Genomic DNA, 20,362 nt, shown 5'->3' with positions numbered 1-20,362 from the left:
CGCAACGGCTATACTGGTTTGTCTACAGACACGGCAGGCATCGCAATCGAAAGAGTAGTTAAACAACTGACAGTTGTCTATCGTTTGTGCTTTCAGTATTTACAGTATTTCGATTTGTATTACTGTTTAATAATATAAAATATGGTATTATTTTGTCAGAATAATGCAATTTCACAACCTCAGATCTCGGTCTATTCATAATACGAAGTATTAACTTTCTCTACACCCGCAATAAGCTAATTTGTACTTTATTCGGTCCATTAGATAAACAAACTTAGAAAATAACGTTTTGAACATTATAAACGATTCTTTTTATAATTTTTAATATTTGTTTCACGATAGGCAGATGCTGTGAATAATTGATTTTAATTATAGATAGAAATTTATTTTCAGAACATCTGCATGCTAAATTAATTCCATCGAATTCTGTTTTGCTAATTGTTGTTTTTAAATTTAAATCTAAATCATTTTATCACTGGTGTTTGTTTCCAAAATAGTTTATTCAAAAATTGAAAAATAGAATAGAATAGAAATAAAAAATAGAACTTTGAGCACTGAATGTGCTTTTCTCGTCTGAATTTCTAAACTTTATAAAATACTTTTGTTTCAGACCTGGGGTCTTTCTACATATCTCTGTAACCACTTCTAAACCATCAAATTTTATACTTACCTCGATAGTAAATATACTAAAATCAAATTTTGAATAATTCATATTCCCAGCTAGATAAAGAGCGAAAACGTTGTGGGATTGTGGCAAAATTAAACACCAAAGTGTTGTATTCCCAGACGATAAATACATAAATATTAGAAAGCTCGGAAATATATTAGAGTTAGTACACCTTAGTGTATAATTTCACCACAAAAGGATTACCTGGTACAATTTTCAGAGATAATATGATTTGTTTTAAGGCTCAAACATTATTTAACTAATCAACATACCATTTGAATATCGAATAAAGAATTTATATGTTTCAATAAAAAATTTTTCATGAATCTATTTGTTTGTTTTAGGAACTACCGATGTCGATGGTAGACCTATAATCTTGTGCTACGCAGAATGTATATCTAGAGCTGGATTGAACAAATATGAAATAGCAAAATTGTTGTTATACTATTTTTCAATTCCACCGTGAGTATTATTGTTTTGTAATAGAAAATTGTTATATCTTTGAAGGTTAATCCTATTGACAGCGCCAATTACTTTATATGTTTGTGACTATAAACACAAAACGAGCGAAATTAATTGATTTTTCACTTTTGAATAAGAATTAATAAAACATTTCCTTACTTAACATATGATTAATTGAAATTATTTTATTTGTTTCAGAACCGACATTAAAGAAAAAGGTTTTACTATACTTTTATTAGCAGAAAACGAAAAAAACCACAAAATATTGGAATTGTTAGATAAAACTGTATGCCTTATAGGTAATTTGAATATAAACAAATTCCTTATATGGATTCCAGGTACTAAAGGCATTAAAGAAGTAAAAAAATTGACAAGTCAATGTCAGGTATGTCCATAATTTTCATACTTACTGAGAAGTTTATTTTTTTTATTCTCCTCGTATACTGAGTGCACTTATTCCTATAGATAAAATTATGTTCGATCGATCAACCAGATCTAGACCACAAACAAGTTTTTTCCATCACAATTTAATATATAATTATTCTTGAAGTCACTAGGTGCTTAACAAACCGTTATTACCATTTCCAGGCTGTCATATTGACAGAAGAATCATCTCTAGATAAATACATAACGAAAGATCAATCTCCAGCAAGTTGCGGTGGTATCTGCACCCATGACCAATTAGAATGGGTGGAGTTTTATAAACAATTAGAACCTTTTTTGATAGATTGTAAAACAGCTGGAAAAAATTTATTGACGACTTTATCTTTACTGCAAAACGACAAAGTGCCTAATCAAGTAACGAGAAGGTTTTTGAATCATCAATATCGGTAAGTTAGGAATATTTTTATGCAACAACCGCGCATCGTCCTTCCGGTAGCCACGCCTTATAAATTAATATAATAAGATAGGTCACGACCTGTTTTTCAACCCAAAGGTGTGTCTAAAAACGTTTCCAACAGTTTTAAATTTAAACCATATCATGATTAATAATATAAATAGTCTTGAATTGAATTTATACCATCTGCGAATCGTAAATTAATAAACCGAGCATAACTACAAGGGTTTTACCAAAAGTAAGATTCCCAATGAGATACAGCCTCGATGAAAGGTGGTTTGCACTGTCTGTGCTCGACAGATATTGCCGAAAAGACGTCTGATGAAGTGAGTCGTGATTTTTCACGACAATACCTCATACCACATACAGCCTTGGAAACCACTCACTTAATTGTTGTTGTTTCCGGTTTAAGGTTAATTCAGCTTCAAAAATTGTCGCGTTTCAAGGTCGCGTGAAACTATTTTTACAAGCGGAAAGAACTGTTTTGTTTTTTGTATCAAATAGTATCGTAACTACATATAAATATGAAGCGAAGTTGATTGAACACATTGTATATCAGTAATTATGTTAAATAAATAACATTTTATGATAAATTCATCACCAATTAAATGTACAGATAAGACAGTTTGAATAATGAAGTATTACCAACATTCTAGGATGATTTCAAGGAGTTCCTTATTAGTAACATTGATTTGAAGACAATATCTGTTGATTTATGACGTAAATCAAATACGGTTACATTCAAGTGCATACTACGAACACACCTTAATCTTCGTCCTGTATTATGAAACTTAGAAATACCACAGATCTAATGTTAGTTAAGAAAAGTATGAAATTTGTGAAAACAATTCAATCATTTTTCAATTTGAATTGATCTAAAGTAGAAAGAGGAGGTTTTCCATCAAGTGATTCAATCTACGATTTTTCTACGTTCTGTTTTCTTTTATCAATAAAAATCGATCGAGTATCCATCGAGTAATGAAAAACCTTCACAATTTCTACTTTAGTTTGATCCTTTTTGTCTTTTCTTGATATAAATAATAAAAATGTTCAAAAATGGAAACTACAATTTATGTAACTATGTATTAGATTTTGAAGCAAAAAAAAACAGTGAATGACCACCTGGAAAAACTTCTAATACTACGTAAAATATAAATTGACAAACTATAAGATTCAACAGTAATTTCATACATTATACGAGTCGAATCATAATCAAGTTTGAATTCTACCCAAAGAGAGAGAAATTCGTTTTGGATTGGAGGGGATTTATTGAATTTGGCCCTGATATAGCAACTGCTTCTCTTCAGGGCCTAGATTGGTTAATGATTGCACCGCTTCAGACCATTTAGACGACTTGGAATGGAAGATATGTCAATATTGACATAAATTGTTTACTGATGCTGAAACGGCTCTTGTTTTGGCAATACCAGAGAATAGATTGTTCACAAGATGAGTTCACAAGTGTTTACAGCTGATCCATCAATCTAATTCCTTTTAAAAAGTCTAGAATGTGGTATAACTTCAATTTCCAAAGATCTTAATCTTCTATTTCATACGCTTCCAGGTGTAGTACTCTGGAGTTTCTTAGTGATTAATATTTCAAGAGAATGTAAAGCAAAATCTGCACGTCACATTATCTGGTAGGTTTAGCGTCCTCAGGTGTTTGTTGAGGCGACAGCTCCTCAATAGCATTGGTTATAATTTCCCCTGTTAATTAGAACTTACTGTCTAACTGGAAATGATTTTAGATGGTTCAAAGTATATAGAGAAAACAGTGTGATGCAAAATTCAAGCTCTTTAACGAATTCTTTTGTATTTTTTATTATAGAAAATTATTTTACAAAAACAAATTATATCATCGGCGTTTTCATTCTGAAAGAATGTACTGTCATTACCACTACTTCCAACAAATATTTAGTCATACAATTGTTTATACCAAATATGCATCATACAACAGACATTTTTTATTTAATTATTATAATCTGATACTTTGTTTAGTCAAATCACGAAAGCTCTAGAATTCGAATTGGTGAATAAATTAAAACGAGAAGGTAGAAAAACTTTGAGTAGTTTAGTAGAAAGAAGTCAGTGGTTATCTGGAAGCAAAGACGTCCAAAGAGGAAGAAAATTTGCTGGGGAATCATTTAACGCCGTGGAGAAAGTAATAAAGAAATTGGAACAACTGAAACAGGAGAGAATAGATAAAATGAAGGAACTTGCTAAGTTCAGGACGTTGCAAGATGAAGCTGACGAGGTAAGTTGATACATTATAAGGAACTATGAGTTTTTATACTAAATAAAACGCATCAAATTGATGTAGTCTAAAGGATATAGTGCTGCAAATTAGTTAGAAGACAAGATCGTTTAACCAGATACTATAAAAGTTTATGTACTTCCTTATTGTGTCCATGTGGATTCGTGTCAGCGTGTTGCATGACATGAAAATAACAAAAAAAACCTGAGAATGTTTCATGATAGAAATTGTCGTGCTTCCAGTTTGTAAATCAGAAGTTCGTTTATCCATTATTCAAAATTGTAAAATACGAGGGTTGCTATTTAAGTTTCGAGACTAAGAGAATGATTTGTTGGAAAGAATTTGCTGGCATCGATGTTTTTATGCCAAATTGGTTCGAGATGATATTTCATCACCAAAAGTGAAAGTAGCAGCCTTCGTATAAAAGTTGTGATACAGGATGTCTCAGTTTTATTAATACTATAACTCATTTTCAATGAACCAGCACGACTTTTCCTTTTTCTTTTAAAGTGAATATCCTTTGTGGCCGTATAAAACTTTCTAGATACATTTTAAGATGTAGATTTGGACCTTTCTTTCCGTTCTTTGTTTCTTATTCTGTTTTTTACAGGTACAACCCTTCTTCTCTTTTCGTTATTAGTGTTTTGTTTGTTAGTTTTTTTAACATCTTCGTGTTGGCATGATTATTTGCTAATATGTTTTCTTCTATTTCCGATTGCTGGTTGCTTGTAATCATATTTAAATTTTTGTACTTCAAATTTATAATTTCCTGTTCCTTTCTTAAACATTTTCATCAATTTCTTTTCTTTTTGCTGATACTTTCTTTAGCATACTTCTTTGTATGTTATTTTGACATTTGACGTGTCTTACATTCGTTTTATGCTCAAAAGATAGATGAAGTCTTCTTTCAAATCGTCTGAGAAGAAGAAAATAACCAATATTCCGCGACATATTTTTATTCTCTCACACAAAAAATGTGTAATAGAAAGTCGATGAGGTGAGGTTTGTTGCAAAGTGGTCGGGATTAAGTAAATCGTCTTAATAATCAAATAAACACTATATTCATCAAAATCGTGATTGATGGCTATCACTGTAAGAGGATCTTGTTTCAAGTCGACCTTTTTCGCAAGTGAAATAACAGCTAGAGGTGGTTTTGTGCTTTGTGGGTGGCCGTTAAAACAATATAATTATTTCTATAGGAAGTAAAGCAGCAGTTATATTTATATTAATAGCCTAATAAATTATTAACAATCTTGATAATCATCATTAAATTATATTACTTTGAATTTATATCTTATTATTACCCATATTTTAGTACGTAAATTTGTAGATTAGTTGAGGTTATGTTAGATAATTCCAAAATATGATTGTTTTAAAATAATCCCATCAAAAATTGAAAATATAACCTATTTTTGAATTAAACGGTGAAATTTCGTTTAAAAATCAGTTGAAAATCAGTTTGAAATATTGAAGATCAGAAGAATTATCGATTATACAGGATGTCTCATTCACAATTAGGTCGAAATATCAAAGAATCTGAAGAAATATCATTCATAAAGAATGTACCTTTCACAAACATTTTAAAACGTTGAAAATCTGAGAAATTTTTAATCATGAGGGTTTTTTTATTGACAAATGGTTTGAAATATTGAATAATCTGAAAAATTATCGAATATACACGATGTCTTTTTCACAATTACGTTGAAATATCAAAGAATATGAAGAAATATCATTCGTAAGGGATGTACGTTTGACAAACATTTTGAAACGTTGAAAATGTGAGGAATTTCCAATCTTAAGGGTTGTTTCATTAAGAAATGGTTTGAAATATTGAATAATCTGAAGAATTATCGATTATACAGGATGTCTCATTCACAATTAGGTCGAAATATCAAAGAATCTGAAGAAATATCATTCATAAGGAATGTACCTTAGACAAACATTTTGAAACGTTGAAAATCTGAGGAATTTCCAATCTTAAGGGTTGTTTCATTAAGAAATGGTTTGAAATATTGAATAATCTGAAGAATTATCGATTATACAGGATGTCTCATTCACAATTAGGTCGAAATATCAAAGAATCTGAAGAAATATTATTCATAAAGAATGTACCTTTCACAAACATTTTAAAACGTTGAAAATCTGAGAAATTTCCAACCTTAAGGGTTGTTTCATAGACAAATGGTTTGAAATATTGAATAATCTGAAGAATTATCGATTATACAGGATGTCTCATTCACAATTAGGTCGAAATATCAAAGAATCTGAAGAAATATCATTCATAAGGAATGTACCTTAGAAAACATTTTGAAACGTTGAAAATCCGAGGAATTTCCAACCTTAAGGGTTGTTTCATAGACAAATGGTTTGAAATATTGAATAATCCGATGAATTATCGATTATACAGGATGTCTCATTCACAATTAGGTCGAAATATCAAAGAATCTGAAGAAATATCTTTCATAAGGAATGTACCTTAGACAAACATTTTGAAACGTTGAAAATCCGAGGAATTTCCAACCTTAAGGGTTGTTTCATAGACAAATGGTTTGAAATATTGAATAATCTGAAGAATTATCGATTATACAGGATGTCTCATTCACAATTAGGTCGAAATATCAAAGAATCTGAAGAAATATCATTCATAAGGAATGTACCTTAGACAAACATTTTGAAACGTTGAAAATCCGAGGAATTTCCAACCTTAAGGGTTGTTTCATAGACAAATGGTTTGAAATATTGAATAATCTGAAGAATTATCGATTATACAGGATGTCTCATTCACAATTAGGTCGAAATATCAAAGAATCTGAAGAAATATCATTCATAAGGAATGTACCTTAGACAAACATTTTGAAACGTTGAAAATCCGAGGAATTTCCAACCTTAAGGGTTGTTTCATAGACAAATGGTTTGAAATATTGAATAATCTGAAGAATTATCGATTATACAGGATGTCTCATTCACAATTAGGTCGAAATATCAAAGAATCTGAAGAAATATCATTCATAAGGAATGTACCTTAGAAAACATTTTGAAACGTTGAAAATCCGAGGAATTTCCAACCTTAAGGGTTGTTTCATAGACAAATGGTTTGAAATATTGAATAATCCGATGAATTATCGATTATACAGGATGTCTCATTCACAATTAGGTCGAAATATCAAAGAATCTGAAGAAATATCTTTCATAAGGAATGTACCTTAGACAAACATTTTGAAACGTTGAAAATCCGAGGAATTTCCAACCTTAAGGGTTGTTTCATAGACAAATGGTTTGAAATATTGAATAATCCGATGAATTATCGATTATACAGGATGTCTCATTCACAATTAGGTCGAAATATCAAAGAATCTGAAGAAATATCATTCATAAGGAATGTACCTTAGACAAACATTTTGAAACGTTGAAAATCCGAGGAATTTCCAACCTTAAGGGTTGTTTCATAGACAAATGGTTTGAAATATTGAATAATCTGAAGAATTATCGATTATACAGGATGTCTCATTCACAATTAGGTCGAAATATCAAAGAATCTGAAGAAATATCATTCATAAGGAATGTACCTTAGACAAACATTTTGAAACGTTGAAAATCCGAGGAATTTCCAACCTTAAGGGTTGTTTCATAGACAAATGGTTTGAAATATTGAATAATCTGAAGAATTATTGATTATACAGGATGTCTCATTCACAATTAGGTCGAAATATCAAAGAATCTGAAGAAATATCATTAATAAGGAATGTACCTTAGACAAACATTTTGAAACGTTGAAAATCCGAGGAATTTCCAACCTTAAGGGTTGTTTCATAGACAAATGGTTTGAAATATTGAATAATCTGAAGAATTATCGATTATACAGGATGTCTCATTCACAATTAGGTCGAAATATCAAAGAATCTGAAGAAATATCTTTCATAAGGAATGTACCTTAGACAAACATTTTGAAACGTTGAAAATCCGAGGAATTTCCAACCTTAAGGGTTGTTTCATAGACAAATGGTTTGAAATATTGAATAATCCGATGAATTATCGATTATACAGGATGTCTCATTCACAATTAGGTCGAAATATCAAAGAATCTGAAGAAATATCTTTCATAAGGAATGTACCTTAGACAAACATTTTGAAACGTTGAAAATCCGAGGAATTTCCAACCTTAAGGGTTGTTTCATAGACAAATGGTTTGAAATATTGAATAATCCGATGAATTATCGATTATACAGGATGTCTCATTCACAATTAGGTCGAAATATCAAAGAATCTGAAGAAATATCATTCATAAGGAATGTACCTTAGACAAACATTTTGAAACGTTGAAAATCCGAGGAATTTCCAACCTTAAGGGTTGTTTCATAAACAAATGGTTTGAAATATTGAATAATCCGATGAATTATCGATTATACAGAATGTCTCATTCACAATTAAATAAAAATAAAGTTTTTTTGTCTAACAGCTCTAGATAATAAAAAATTGGAGTATTTTCAATCAAAAAGGCTTAAATATTGAATAATCTCAGCAATTATCAATTATAGAGGATGTCCGGCTGTCAATCAAGTAGACATCGAATAATCTGAAGAGTACAGGTGTTTCATTCACAATTAGTTTGAATTATTAAAAATATCATCTTATACCGAAGACCAAAAAATTTGGAATATTATCAATTATAAGGGTTGTCTCACTGACAAAAAGTTTGAAATTTTGAGGAATTCGTTCAAATTATCAATTATATGGGATGTCCCATTGTCAATTACCTAGAGACATCGGAGAATCTGAAGAAATATCAATTATAGACGATGTCCCACTGTCAATTAATTGAAAACATCGACATTCTCGGTTATACAGAATGTCTCGTTCACAATTCGATTGAACTATTGAAAAATCATTTATACGGATTGACTCACCGTAAATAGTTTCGAAAAACAAAAAATTTCTACTTGATTAGTAATAACCTGAAAAAGTCACGTAATTATTCATCTCAAAAATGATTCGAATTTGTGTTCTAACGTATTTTAATGTCAAAAAAATAATTTTTGAAACGTCTCATAAATGATATTCTACTATCGTTTAATCATCTGATTATGAATAATCCATATCCTTTTGAAAAAAATTTCGTAAGTACGTCTATGTCTATAGTTTAATATAATGTAAATACAATTGTAAACACAAACGAAATGTCACTTGTTGACTCAAACATGTAATTACTCATAATATATAATGTTAAGTCAACATTAAGTCTCGAGTAGATGCGTATTTAACTTAGATATATGTTAAAAGTTCAAACCTCTTAAGCTGTTTGTACTAAATTTAAAAATACTGTTTCCTACAAGTACATCAATATTTTAGTCTCTGAAGACGTTAACTCGATTAACGAAACGCGCGTCATAAAGAATATCGTCTACGAAAACAAACCATCTAATCTTTATCTAAATTTATACAAATAATAAACATTCAATTAATATATTTAGACCAATAATTATCAATTATTTAGTACCAACGTTTCATTGCAGCTAATGTCATGGACGAAACAAATTGGGGAAGAAACACTTAACAATCTTATGGTGCTTTTACGTTCCGCAGTAGACGCTGCTGCGGTAAAAAACGTCGCGAACGATTTCGAAAAGTTTTTCTTCAACGCATGGGTAAGTCAACAACTTACCTATAAAATGTTCCGCGATAAAAAGCTTTATTTATTATTACAATAAACACTAAACCGTTTTCGAGTTGAAAACTATCTAAAACTAATACTAATGTCTTAACATAAGTTAACCATACTACAAAGAGTCATCTGTTGGATGACGAGACAAAATTATTTTAGACTGTCGTTAATAGCGTTTAACCCAAGAAACTTTGTCTAAGTAAGATAAATATTTAAGTCCAAAAGTCCAAAAATTTGAGGTATACTGAAAAAATTGGAATATGAAGATAAAACCTTAGTAAAAATTGAAAAATGGAAGATCGGCGTCTTCTTCTTCAGTGATGGTTGGCGCATTTGGTGTTGGTTCAACATGGAAAATGTGGAAGATGATGTAATGGGGCACTCAAAGGATTTATCGTGTTCGCTTCTCTTACCACGATACCGGAGAACCCACCAGAATGTAGGATTAGTGTTCGAAGAATGTGGATAGAGATTTCGTCTTCTGTGCAACAAAATCTTCACGTCCCATTTTCTGCTGAATCTAGAGTCTTCAGGTGTCTATTGAAGTTACACAATCTACCATATTCTAAAATGCTTTTTCTAATGTTTTTTAGCTAATATTACAGAAAGATTCAGGTCCCATGAAGGGCTTTTCCACCCATGCTTTAGCGAAATTACCAACTTCACTCCGGTGTGTCCCGGATTCCATTGTAGGGTAACTTTCAAATCAAATCTAAGATATTCGATTTTGATCATTTCAAAAATATGCAATTTATTATTTTTTCACCAATTTTTGTACTTGAGATAGTAAAACTTTTTTTTCGAGTTCAAAATTTTGTTTTTCCGGAATTTTGAGTCACTACTTTTCCCCCCACTATAGGAGAAGTCCAGGAATCGCTAAATATTGAATTTGGAGCCGTAATTTCCTGAGGAGCGTCTATAAGTGGATTGGGCTCAAAATATTTTAACGATTGCCCAATATCCATTTACAATGGCTCCGAATTTCATTGGGGGTCTCGTTTTGGTATAGAAATCGAGGTGAAAAACAAAACTGTAACCTCAAAATTTCAATTTTGTCTTTTACATTCGCTACTACCATAATTTTGTTTTTCTCTTTGTTCATTTTCAATCAGTTTTCTATCAATTGTTTCGAATTCTTTTGAAATTAAATAAAATTAACAAAATCGTGTATTTTTCCCTTTCGACATGTTATTTTTTCATGAATCCTAATCGTTTATTGTCATATATTGCCGACTCCTAGAGATTATAGATAATTCAATTATAAATTCAACTCTACTCAAATTTCCATCATTAACCATCAACTTACAGTCAAAGTCTGAGCAGTACATTCTTAGTCTTGTTTTGAGTCCGCTCAATTCTGATTCTAATTTCCGTCTTATCATTTTGTTTACGCGAATTTTTCTATTTTAACGAAACTTTCAGAGGCAAATCGAAAAGTCCAACGACCTTTACGAAGAATGCAAAATTATAACGGATGCCAAAGGGCAACAACTAAAAGAAACGTCGAATAATTTGCATTTCCTGATGAAAGCGTTTAGAGAAAAACTAGAAGAAGGACGAGAAACTATAGAAGATACTTCCAGGTGTTTTTTATTGCTAGAATCCTGTCAGGATATTTTAGACGATGATAGTAAGGAACAGGAGGAATTTTTTAAATTAGCACATAATTCCGGGAATGAAAAATTGATACAGTTATGTCAGGTGAGTTTGTGTGTATATAATCTCGTTTTGTTTTAGATTTTTCACATTTTCGTTTAAAATCTCGTCTGAAATCTCGCACAGGAATGTCACAAAAGTTAAAATGAAAATTGTTTTGATACATAAACATAAAAAACTGCGAGCAATTCTCGTGCAAAACATGATTTTGCGAGACGAAACTTTTTTAACGAAACAAAACGAGATTTAATCGTCACGTCTCGTATGTATTTTCTAATAATTAATTTTTTATATAGAAATCGCAGTTTATGAATAGCAATTATAACCAACCTCATGATAAAGATGAAGATATAAATCTCTCTTATTATCCTTCGGAAATAAGTGCTTCAAGTACACCAGTCAAGCATCAAAACACGCATATCAGGTTAGTTTTTCATTCATACGAAATGGTCCTAGAAATATCCGACCCAAAAATAAAACTCAACAAATTTGTAAAAAATGATTTTTCAACGTAATCTCCTTTACCAAATGCCGCAGTTTTTGCTTGATTTCTTTACTCAAACGTTGCATATTACTCGCCGTTGATAGTTTTCTCTTTTTCAAGATAGTTAATGTAAATCGCATCTCAAAAAACTCGACGCCATGACTTTGCCTACAAAGGAAACGATCTTCGTTTTCTTTAGAGCCGTTTCTTCCTCTTCAGTCCAATTTCAGTCGAAAATTATCCATTTTCTTCAACATTTCTAGAGTTGTCTCTCATCCAGGCCTTCGTAGGTCGTACGGTCTCGTCTAAACTACGCTGTACAATATTTTACCATTGATAACGAAGAAACAGTCTCTCCAAAGTAGTATCTAGTTCATACTGGTTAAGCTAAAGCCTTTAAAATAAAAGTATACCAATTTTTTTCCATGTTTGATACTTCTGGGATCATCCTATCATAGTTTATTGATAGTTTTTAAACGTAATTGGTTAATGGCGAAATAAATTATTTTCAGGAGAAGATCGGTGAGTTCTCTGGCTTTCATCTATCATTGTAACCACCATGCTGCTGGTGAAATGTGTAATTGTTGCGAATCTGACACGGAAAATACGGTATCTTATAAACTGAAGAAGAAATATATTCAAACATTACAAAATTGTCCTTGCAGCTCTAAAGAATCACTAGAAAGAAAAAATAGCGGAACTTTAGGTGATATTATCATTATTCGATTATTTTAAATTATATTATTGAGCATTCCTCGTATAATTATAGGTGGTATTAAAGAAGAAAGTGTAGAAAATCTTCTAGAAAAAATCGATTCCGAACATAATGATTGTAATAGATGCGACAGTGGTGTGTCTACTGCAGAAAACTCAGTTGGTGATGAGATTTTATATAAACAAAAAAAATTGCAGTGGATTTGCTCGTGTCAATATTATAAGGAAAGTTGCGCTCTATGTAGCGCTGGTAGTTCTAGTACGGGATCCAATCAGGATAATACAGAAAATCAACAGTATAGTATCATCGAAGAAGGAAGCGAAGGATTCATAAAAAGGTTCATTATTTACTTAATATAATTTTTTTATTTACTTACACAATTTTAAATCAGCTGAGATTCATCTATACACACGGTATATCTTCATTTATACACTAATATTTTACACTAAACTAAACACTAAACTTTACACTTCACATCTAATTTATTTAAATAAACCGTTGAGTTTATGTGTTCATTAATTCTTCATTAACTCCTACAACTTTTGAACATCGGTTTATATAATATCATGGAATTCTAGCATCTTAAATCGGTGGAAGTTTCTAATTTATTGCTAACAAACAAACAGATCTTCTTAGAAATGTTTCTATAAAGAACAGAATGTGAATAGGTCACAAAAAATTTCTACCACAATTTTCTTCGAATAGGACCTGCTTCACCGTCTATATGATTGAACGAGTTTTTAAAAATTATTTTTGCATTGTTGTACTGAATCTTAAATATTTAAAAATATCCGCAATACATTTTTAAAAACAACATAAACCCTTAAAAATGTTTTTATCTAAAAAAATCATTGCTGACGTAATTACTCGAAGATTGTGATATACAAATTATGAATTAAACTTGGCAACGTCGTAACTCATTCTACAAATAATGACAGTTTCTTATAGGTTATGTTAAAAATAGCGGGTATTATGAAACTTAAATGAGAGATATTGAAATGTAACAAACTAAAAACTACGTTACTCAATAAATCGTATGACGGGCACTCAGATGGCGCTGACATTGTCAAAACCATATGACGTTTATGAAGTACCAACTTTCAAAAAACTGTGTGTGAAATTTCGTGACAATTCGATTAATCAGTAAAAAGATGAATGAAGATTTGATTATGAGAAAACTTTTTTTAAAATGGGTGTCGCGTTTGAACGTGTCGATGATTAAAAGCAGTGATTGGACATGTTTACAAGTAATAAATCAAATTTTCCATCACTTCACTCCGGAATCAAAACGATCGTCATCTAAGCGAACTGCAGCTGGCGAACCACGTCCAAAGACACAACAGTCAGTTGGGAAGGTTATGGCTTCAGTATTTTGGGATATGCATGTTAAATTGAACGAACTACACTTCTAACTGTTTCTTCATCTACCGTATAGTCCAGATTTGGCTATTGACAGAAACTGAAGCCTAGCACGACACCTAAATGCATTGAAGGAGATTACAAGATATTTTCTGGGATCATCCTCGGAAACAGTGCTAGAAGCAACAAAAAAGCTGTACATTTTGACAGGTTTTATACAACAGATAAAATCAACTATAAAACAGGAAATTATAGTAAATTTTCTGTAGAGAAGCAGATTATTTTTAGTTAAATAAACTGGTGACGTAGATATGAATTGAAAACGTATAGAATTTTGAGTCGAGCCGGTACTGCAACGAGTCGAAGATCAAATATTTGTAATTTAGATCGCTACCTAATAAAAAATGAATTTACCATGTTGTCAGGTTTATTGCATTACTGAGATTTCAAACGATTATTTTATATAAAATTAATTTTTATACTAATGGAATATGATGCCTATTTTTTCTATTTATTATTTCGAAATTGTTAAATAAATTCCCACTATTTATTTCTTGGACATTTTTATGTTTTTCGTGATGATTTGCCCTAATTTTGAGTCTCAGCTTTTGATAGAAAATCATATTTTGATAAATATCGAAATAAATCGTTATTTTAAACTGATTTTCTATTAAAAAGAAAAATCATAACGAAAAAAAAATTTTTAATCCTCTCAGTATGACGGATGATATAGAAGAAGACCATTTTTCCGAAGAAAGACGAAAAGTACCTCCAGTTTCAGCCAACAACCATCTTTATTGTCACTCCTCAACTCTAGATTTGCCCTCGGATGCTTTATATCACAACATGGACGCAAAAACTCAAAAGTAAGAACAAATTTAGTATCCATAAAATATTTTAACACATTTTTTTTCCAGGACTTTGAGTTACATCATTAAAGAAATGATAGAAACCGAAAGAGACTACGTAAAATCATTGGATTACGTAATAGTAAATTACATATCCGAGTTACAAAGAGACGATATTCCGCAAGCACTTCGTGGACAAAGAAACACGGTGTTTGGCAACGTCGAGAAAATATATGAATTCCATAGTCAACATTTTCTAAATGAATTAGAGGAATGTATTAATAATCCTTTACAAGTAGGACAAATATTCCTAAAATACGATAAAAGGTTTTATTTATACGCTCTGTATAATAAAAATAAACCGAAATCGGATTCGTTGATGTCCGAATACGGATCGTCTTTTTTCAAGGTAAATTCAGGGAATTTCTCATAATCCATTTTTCAAAACTTAACTACTAAATTGGCATTTCTGGCACCGTTCATGACAATCATAATGAACATATTGTGTACACTACACCAACACTCACAACTACACTATCTGACGCGCGTTTCCATAACCAAGTTATCGTCTTATAAAACTTCATTTGAAGAACAATTATTAAAAATAGACATCTAGGGAAATTACACCGTAACGTAGATGGTCGATTGGTAGTACTGATTCATGTTTGACAATTGACACTCCTTAGAAAGTACAATGTATTTAAAATCCAGACCTGTTATTTTAGTATTTAGATTGAGAAACAGAGGGCGCGTGAGTAGTAAGAGTAATTGTTATACAGGGCGACCAATCCGCTACGGAAAATTACCAAAAATCGTTTGAAAATGGATTCCGTTCTAGCATAATATTCTCAGATTTCTCTGTCTTGGTTATACTAAAGAAATCGCTGTTTCTTACATACCTTTTTATGCATTTTATTATGATTTCAATCCTGATAATAATTTAAAAAAATATGTTGTAGAGTAAACAATTAGAATTAGGTGATAAAATGGATTTGGCCAGTTACTTATTGAAACCGGTGCAAAGGATGGGCAAATACGCTTTGTTACTTCAACAGATGATGAAAGCTTGTCCGCCGCCTACGTTAGGTTCGTCCGATAGGGTATTGCAAGAGATGGAAGACTTGAAATTAGCTGAAGAAATGGTTAGGTTCCAATTGAGGCACGGTAATGATCTCTTGGCCATGGATTCCATAAGGGAATGCGATGTAAGTCAATGCTTAACTCAACTTTTTTAACTTCATTTTCATTTTGGGGGTGGAAAATTATTGCTAACTGTCTTTCTTTTTTATGAAAATTTGTTAAAAATGTTGAGGGATGTGAAAAAACAGAGATTTGCAATAGAAACTGAACGATTTCCATACAAAATGAGGTTTTGGCAATAAAAACTGAAGTTAAAATTAAGGTATTTGTATATAAAATGGGATTTTCTGAGGTTATTGCTTAAAGAAGAGGTATTTGCTGTGAGCATTGAGGTTTCTGCATAAAAAATTGGAATTTCGTGATAAAAACTGAGGTATTTGCTTAAAAAAGGAGTTTTTGCTGTGTGAACTGAAGTTTTTGCAATAAAAAACGGATTTTCGTGATTAAAATTGAGATATTTGCTTAAAGAAAAGGTTTTTCTGTGGAAACTGAGATATTTGTCCAAAAAAAGAATTTTTGGTGTAAAAACTGTGGTTTTTGCGTTAAAAACTGAAGTTTTTACATAAGAAACGGGGTTTTCCTAATAAAAACTGAGGTATTTTCTTTAATAAGAGGTTTCTGCTATGTAAACTGAAGTTTTTGCAATAAATAAATGTATTTTCGCAATAAAAAGTGAGGTATTTGCTTAAAGAAAAGGTTTTTCTGTGGAAACTGAGATATTTGCTATAAAAATTGTGATTTATTCAATAAAAACTGAAGTTTTCACATAATAAAAGGGATTTTCTTGTTAAAAACTGAGGTATTTGCTCAAAAAAAGAATTTTTGCTGTGAAAACTGAGGTTTTTGCGATAAAAACTGAAGTTTTTACATAAGAAATGGGGTTTTCCTAATAAAAACTGAGGTATTTTTTTTAAAAAGAGGTTTCTGCTGTGTAAACTGAAGTTTTTGCAATGAGAAAAATTTATTTTCGCGATAAAAAGTGAGGTATTTGCTTGAAAAAGGAGTTTTTGCTCTGAAAAATGAGATTTTTGCAATAAAAAATGGAGGTTTGTGATAAAAACTAAGGTATTTGCTTAAAAAAGAGGTTTTTGATGTGAAAACTGGGGTTTTTGCAATAAAAAAATAGATTTTCGTGATAAAAAGTGAGGTATTTGCTTGAAAAGGGAGATTTTGCTGTGAAAAATAAGATATTTGGAATGAAAACAAGGATCTGCGATAGAAATTGAAAGATGTCAATAGAAAATGAGGTTTTACCAATAAAAACTCAGGTAAAAACTGAGGTATTTGCATAATAATTTTTTTGCTATAGAAACTAAGGAAATTGCAATAAAAATTGAGATTTTTCTAATAAAAACTGAAGTAATTGAATGAGAAATGAGGTTTTCGTGATAAGAACTGAGGTATTTGCAGAAAAACTGAGGAATTGCAATAAAAACTAACGTATTTATATAAAATGTAGGATTTTGTAATAGAAACTGAGGAAGTTCTAATGAAAACTGACGTTTCTACAATAAAAATTGAAGTAATTGCATAAATAATGAGGTTTTTGCTGTAAAAACTGAAATTAAAACTGAAGTATTTGCATAAAAAATAGGGTTTTGCATTAAAAACTGAAAATGTTGCAACAAAAACCGAGACATTTGTAATAAAAACTGAGGAATTGGTAATAAAAACGCAAGGATTTATCAATTTTCTTCCAAATTCTGGTTAAAATATTACTCGCAGTTATTATCGATCACTCTAGTTTTGTTTTGTTTTTGTAGGTGAATTTAAAGGAACAAGGTCGACTCCTCAGACAAAACGAATTCCTGGTTTGGGAAGGTAAAAGTGGCAAAAAGTCGCTTAGACAAGTTTTCCTCTTCGAAGATTTAATACTATTCAGTAAAGCCAGAAGATTTCCAGATCGTAAGGTAAAGTATTTTCACTACGATTTTTAATCGAACATATGTAAAACGGGCTTTAACTTATCTATTATTTAGGTGCAAAGTTTTTGAAAACAAAAAAACTGGCGTGTATACTAATATTTTAAAAACATTTTCACAAATTAAATTGATGTTTTAATAAACTGTGCGATTTTTAACCGTCCGGCGCAAACTCCGCTTAACGTAATATTAGATATAATAAATAAAAATTAAAATCTTTGGAATAAATTTCAAACTGTAAGGTATATAAAGTGGATTTTTGAAATATGTTTTGATGATTTTGCAAAATTTATTCATTTCATTAATTAATGTATTTTAATTTCGTATTTTTGTCACTTTAAAACAACGATAATTGCATATTTTATATAGTTACATAGACAAAATTTTTACTTGAAATCAGTTAAACATATCGAATTTTAACATTTTATTTTGCATAATACAAAAAACGATATACAGTACGGCAAAAAATCCGCAAGTAGAAACAGGGCTTAACCGATTTTTTTTTTCAAATAATCGTTTCAGAATCTCGACTTATACATATACAAAAATAGTATTAAAATGACTGATATCGGATTGACTGCAAAAATAGGTGAGAGTCCGACGAAATTCGAAATTTGGTTTAGAAAAAGAAAACCCAACGATACGTTCACTCTTCAATCGATGACTGAAGAAGTGAAAAAAATATGGACTGAAGAATTATCGCAATTATTATGGCGACAAGCTATCAAAAATAGAGGTAAATATAACAGATAAATTAACATTAATTATTTTTTAAATGTTTTTGTTTCAATGTTTCAGCTGTCAGGATGGCAGAAATGTCCTCGATGGGTATAGGAAATAAACCTTGTTTGGACATAAGACCCAGCGACAACCAAATCAACGACAGATCTATTAGTTTTGCTCAACTCAGTCGAAGTAAGTCTGATACATTTTTATTTCGGAAAAATACCAAACTTTTAAGCAATTTAAATTTACAAATATCGAAACCTCTTCCACAAACTTTCAAATATTTGAATTTTAAACCGAAAAAAAATCAATCAAAAACTTGTAAATGTTACAATTCCCATATTTATATTTAAATTGCTTCAAATTCTCAAATCATCGACACGATTATTATTATTCATTATTTTGTTTATTAAAAATTATATTTTTCTATTTACTTACCATGAATGTTTCCAAATAAATGTTGATTTTTAAACTTTGAGCTTTTTTTTTCAATTGTCAAAGATCATTTAATTCTTCTGCGTGAATCTTACACATCTATTCGGATTAACGTCAACCTCAAATTCTTCTTCTTTTTTAGAAACTATTAAATTTACATTATATCTGATACTTTTAAAGTAATTAAAATTATTGTCAATGCTTGTAAAAGCTTTTCCGAGCATTAAAAACATTGAAAACGCTTTTCAATTTCAATAAAATGAAAATTAGTTAGTGGTTTTCCAATTCCATGGTGTAACTGTATAGTCTAAAAGGTATCAAGCTATGAAGTCTTTGAACTAGATCCAGAGCTGGATTTAGGAGGTAACAGGTTATACAAAAAATTATTTTATTATTTTAAAATAATACGATACCACAAAATTGAGTTTGTTATTTAAAAACTCGAAAAAATTATATTATTCATCTTCAAAATGTGTTTAAAACATATGTTTCCAAAAAATTCTTTTTAACCACAAATAAATTCACATTTTATTCTTTTTTATTCTAAATTTTCTTTATTGATTATTTGTGAGGTAGTTTATTTTTAAGTACTCACATGAAATCAAATCTGGCGATAACGTGGACCACTCGATTTTACTTTTTTCTTTATCCAGTCATCAAATTAGTCTTCATATTTTTATAAGAAATATGGAACGTTTTGTAATTTTAAATTATTGTCAAATCTTCTTTAAAATTAAAAATTCCATGCTTAGGAGATGTATTATGTTTTTTTTTCCTAATATATTTTTAACAGTGGAGTAAACGTATAAATTTAATTTATCTAAACACTTAACTATTCACGATCACTAAAATCCAATAAAACGTCTCTACTCACTAACTTATATAATTTATTTAAACTTTTCTATCCCGATGCGTTCGAGATAACATCAGTTTATTCACTTATAACTGGCTGATAAACAATGGCCTATTTATACACAACGGATTTCTCGATAATTCGGATTCTAGAATAAGAACAAACGAAAAGGCCTCTTTAGAAATTAATTCTATATAAACGGTCATAACATACTGTTGTGAAAAGGTTATAAAAAACAATTCAAAACTTTGAAAATAATTACCGGGTGCCTTCGCCAAGTTTTAGATGTATTGACATAACCGAACAGAACAAGCTTCACGGTCTAAATTAGTGGAATTCGTAAC

At 30.4% G+C, this 20,362-nt stretch overlaps 1 protein-coding gene across 4 annotated transcripts in view; it reads left to right on the top strand.

Annotated features, from left to right (window-relative positions):
- LOC130903791 (uncharacterized) overlaps positions 1 to 20,362 on the top strand; it is a 173,555-nt gene that overhangs the window by 150,720 nt on the left and 2,473 nt on the right. For all 4 annotated transcript variants that reach the window (XM_057816117.1, XM_057816118.1, XM_057816119.1 and 1 more), the window contains 15 exons: positions 1,012 to 1,129; positions 1,328 to 1,514; positions 1,718 to 1,959; positions 3,966 to 4,221; positions 9,732 to 9,863; positions 11,303 to 11,581; positions 11,833 to 11,960; positions 12,533 to 12,726; positions 12,790 to 13,072; positions 14,811 to 14,960; positions 15,012 to 15,351; positions 15,902 to 16,147; positions 17,846 to 17,992; positions 18,527 to 18,740; positions 18,803 to 18,919. In XM_057816117.1, coding sequence (XP_057672100.1) covers positions 1,012 to 1,129; positions 1,328 to 1,514; positions 1,718 to 1,959; positions 3,966 to 4,221; positions 9,732 to 9,863; positions 11,303 to 11,581; positions 11,833 to 11,960; positions 12,533 to 12,726; positions 12,790 to 13,072; positions 14,811 to 14,960; positions 15,012 to 15,351; positions 15,902 to 16,147; positions 17,846 to 17,992; positions 18,527 to 18,740; positions 18,803 to 18,919 — 3,033 coding nt within the window. The remainder of the gene's footprint in view (positions 1 to 1,011; positions 1,130 to 1,327; positions 1,515 to 1,717; positions 1,960 to 3,965; positions 4,222 to 9,731; positions 9,864 to 11,302; positions 11,582 to 11,832; positions 11,961 to 12,532; positions 12,727 to 12,789; positions 13,073 to 14,810; positions 14,961 to 15,011; positions 15,352 to 15,901; positions 16,148 to 17,845; positions 17,993 to 18,526; positions 18,741 to 18,802; positions 18,920 to 20,362) is intronic.

This window comes from Diorhabda carinulata, chromosome 2 (assembly GCF_026250575.1).
Source record: "Diorhabda carinulata isolate Delta chromosome 2, icDioCari1.1, whole genome shotgun sequence".
NCBI lineage: Eukaryota > Metazoa > Arthropoda > Insecta > Coleoptera > Chrysomelidae > Diorhabda > Diorhabda carinulata.
The sequence above is the reverse complement of the archived record's forward strand: the minus strand, read 5'-3'. Positions and strand labels throughout refer to the sequence as shown.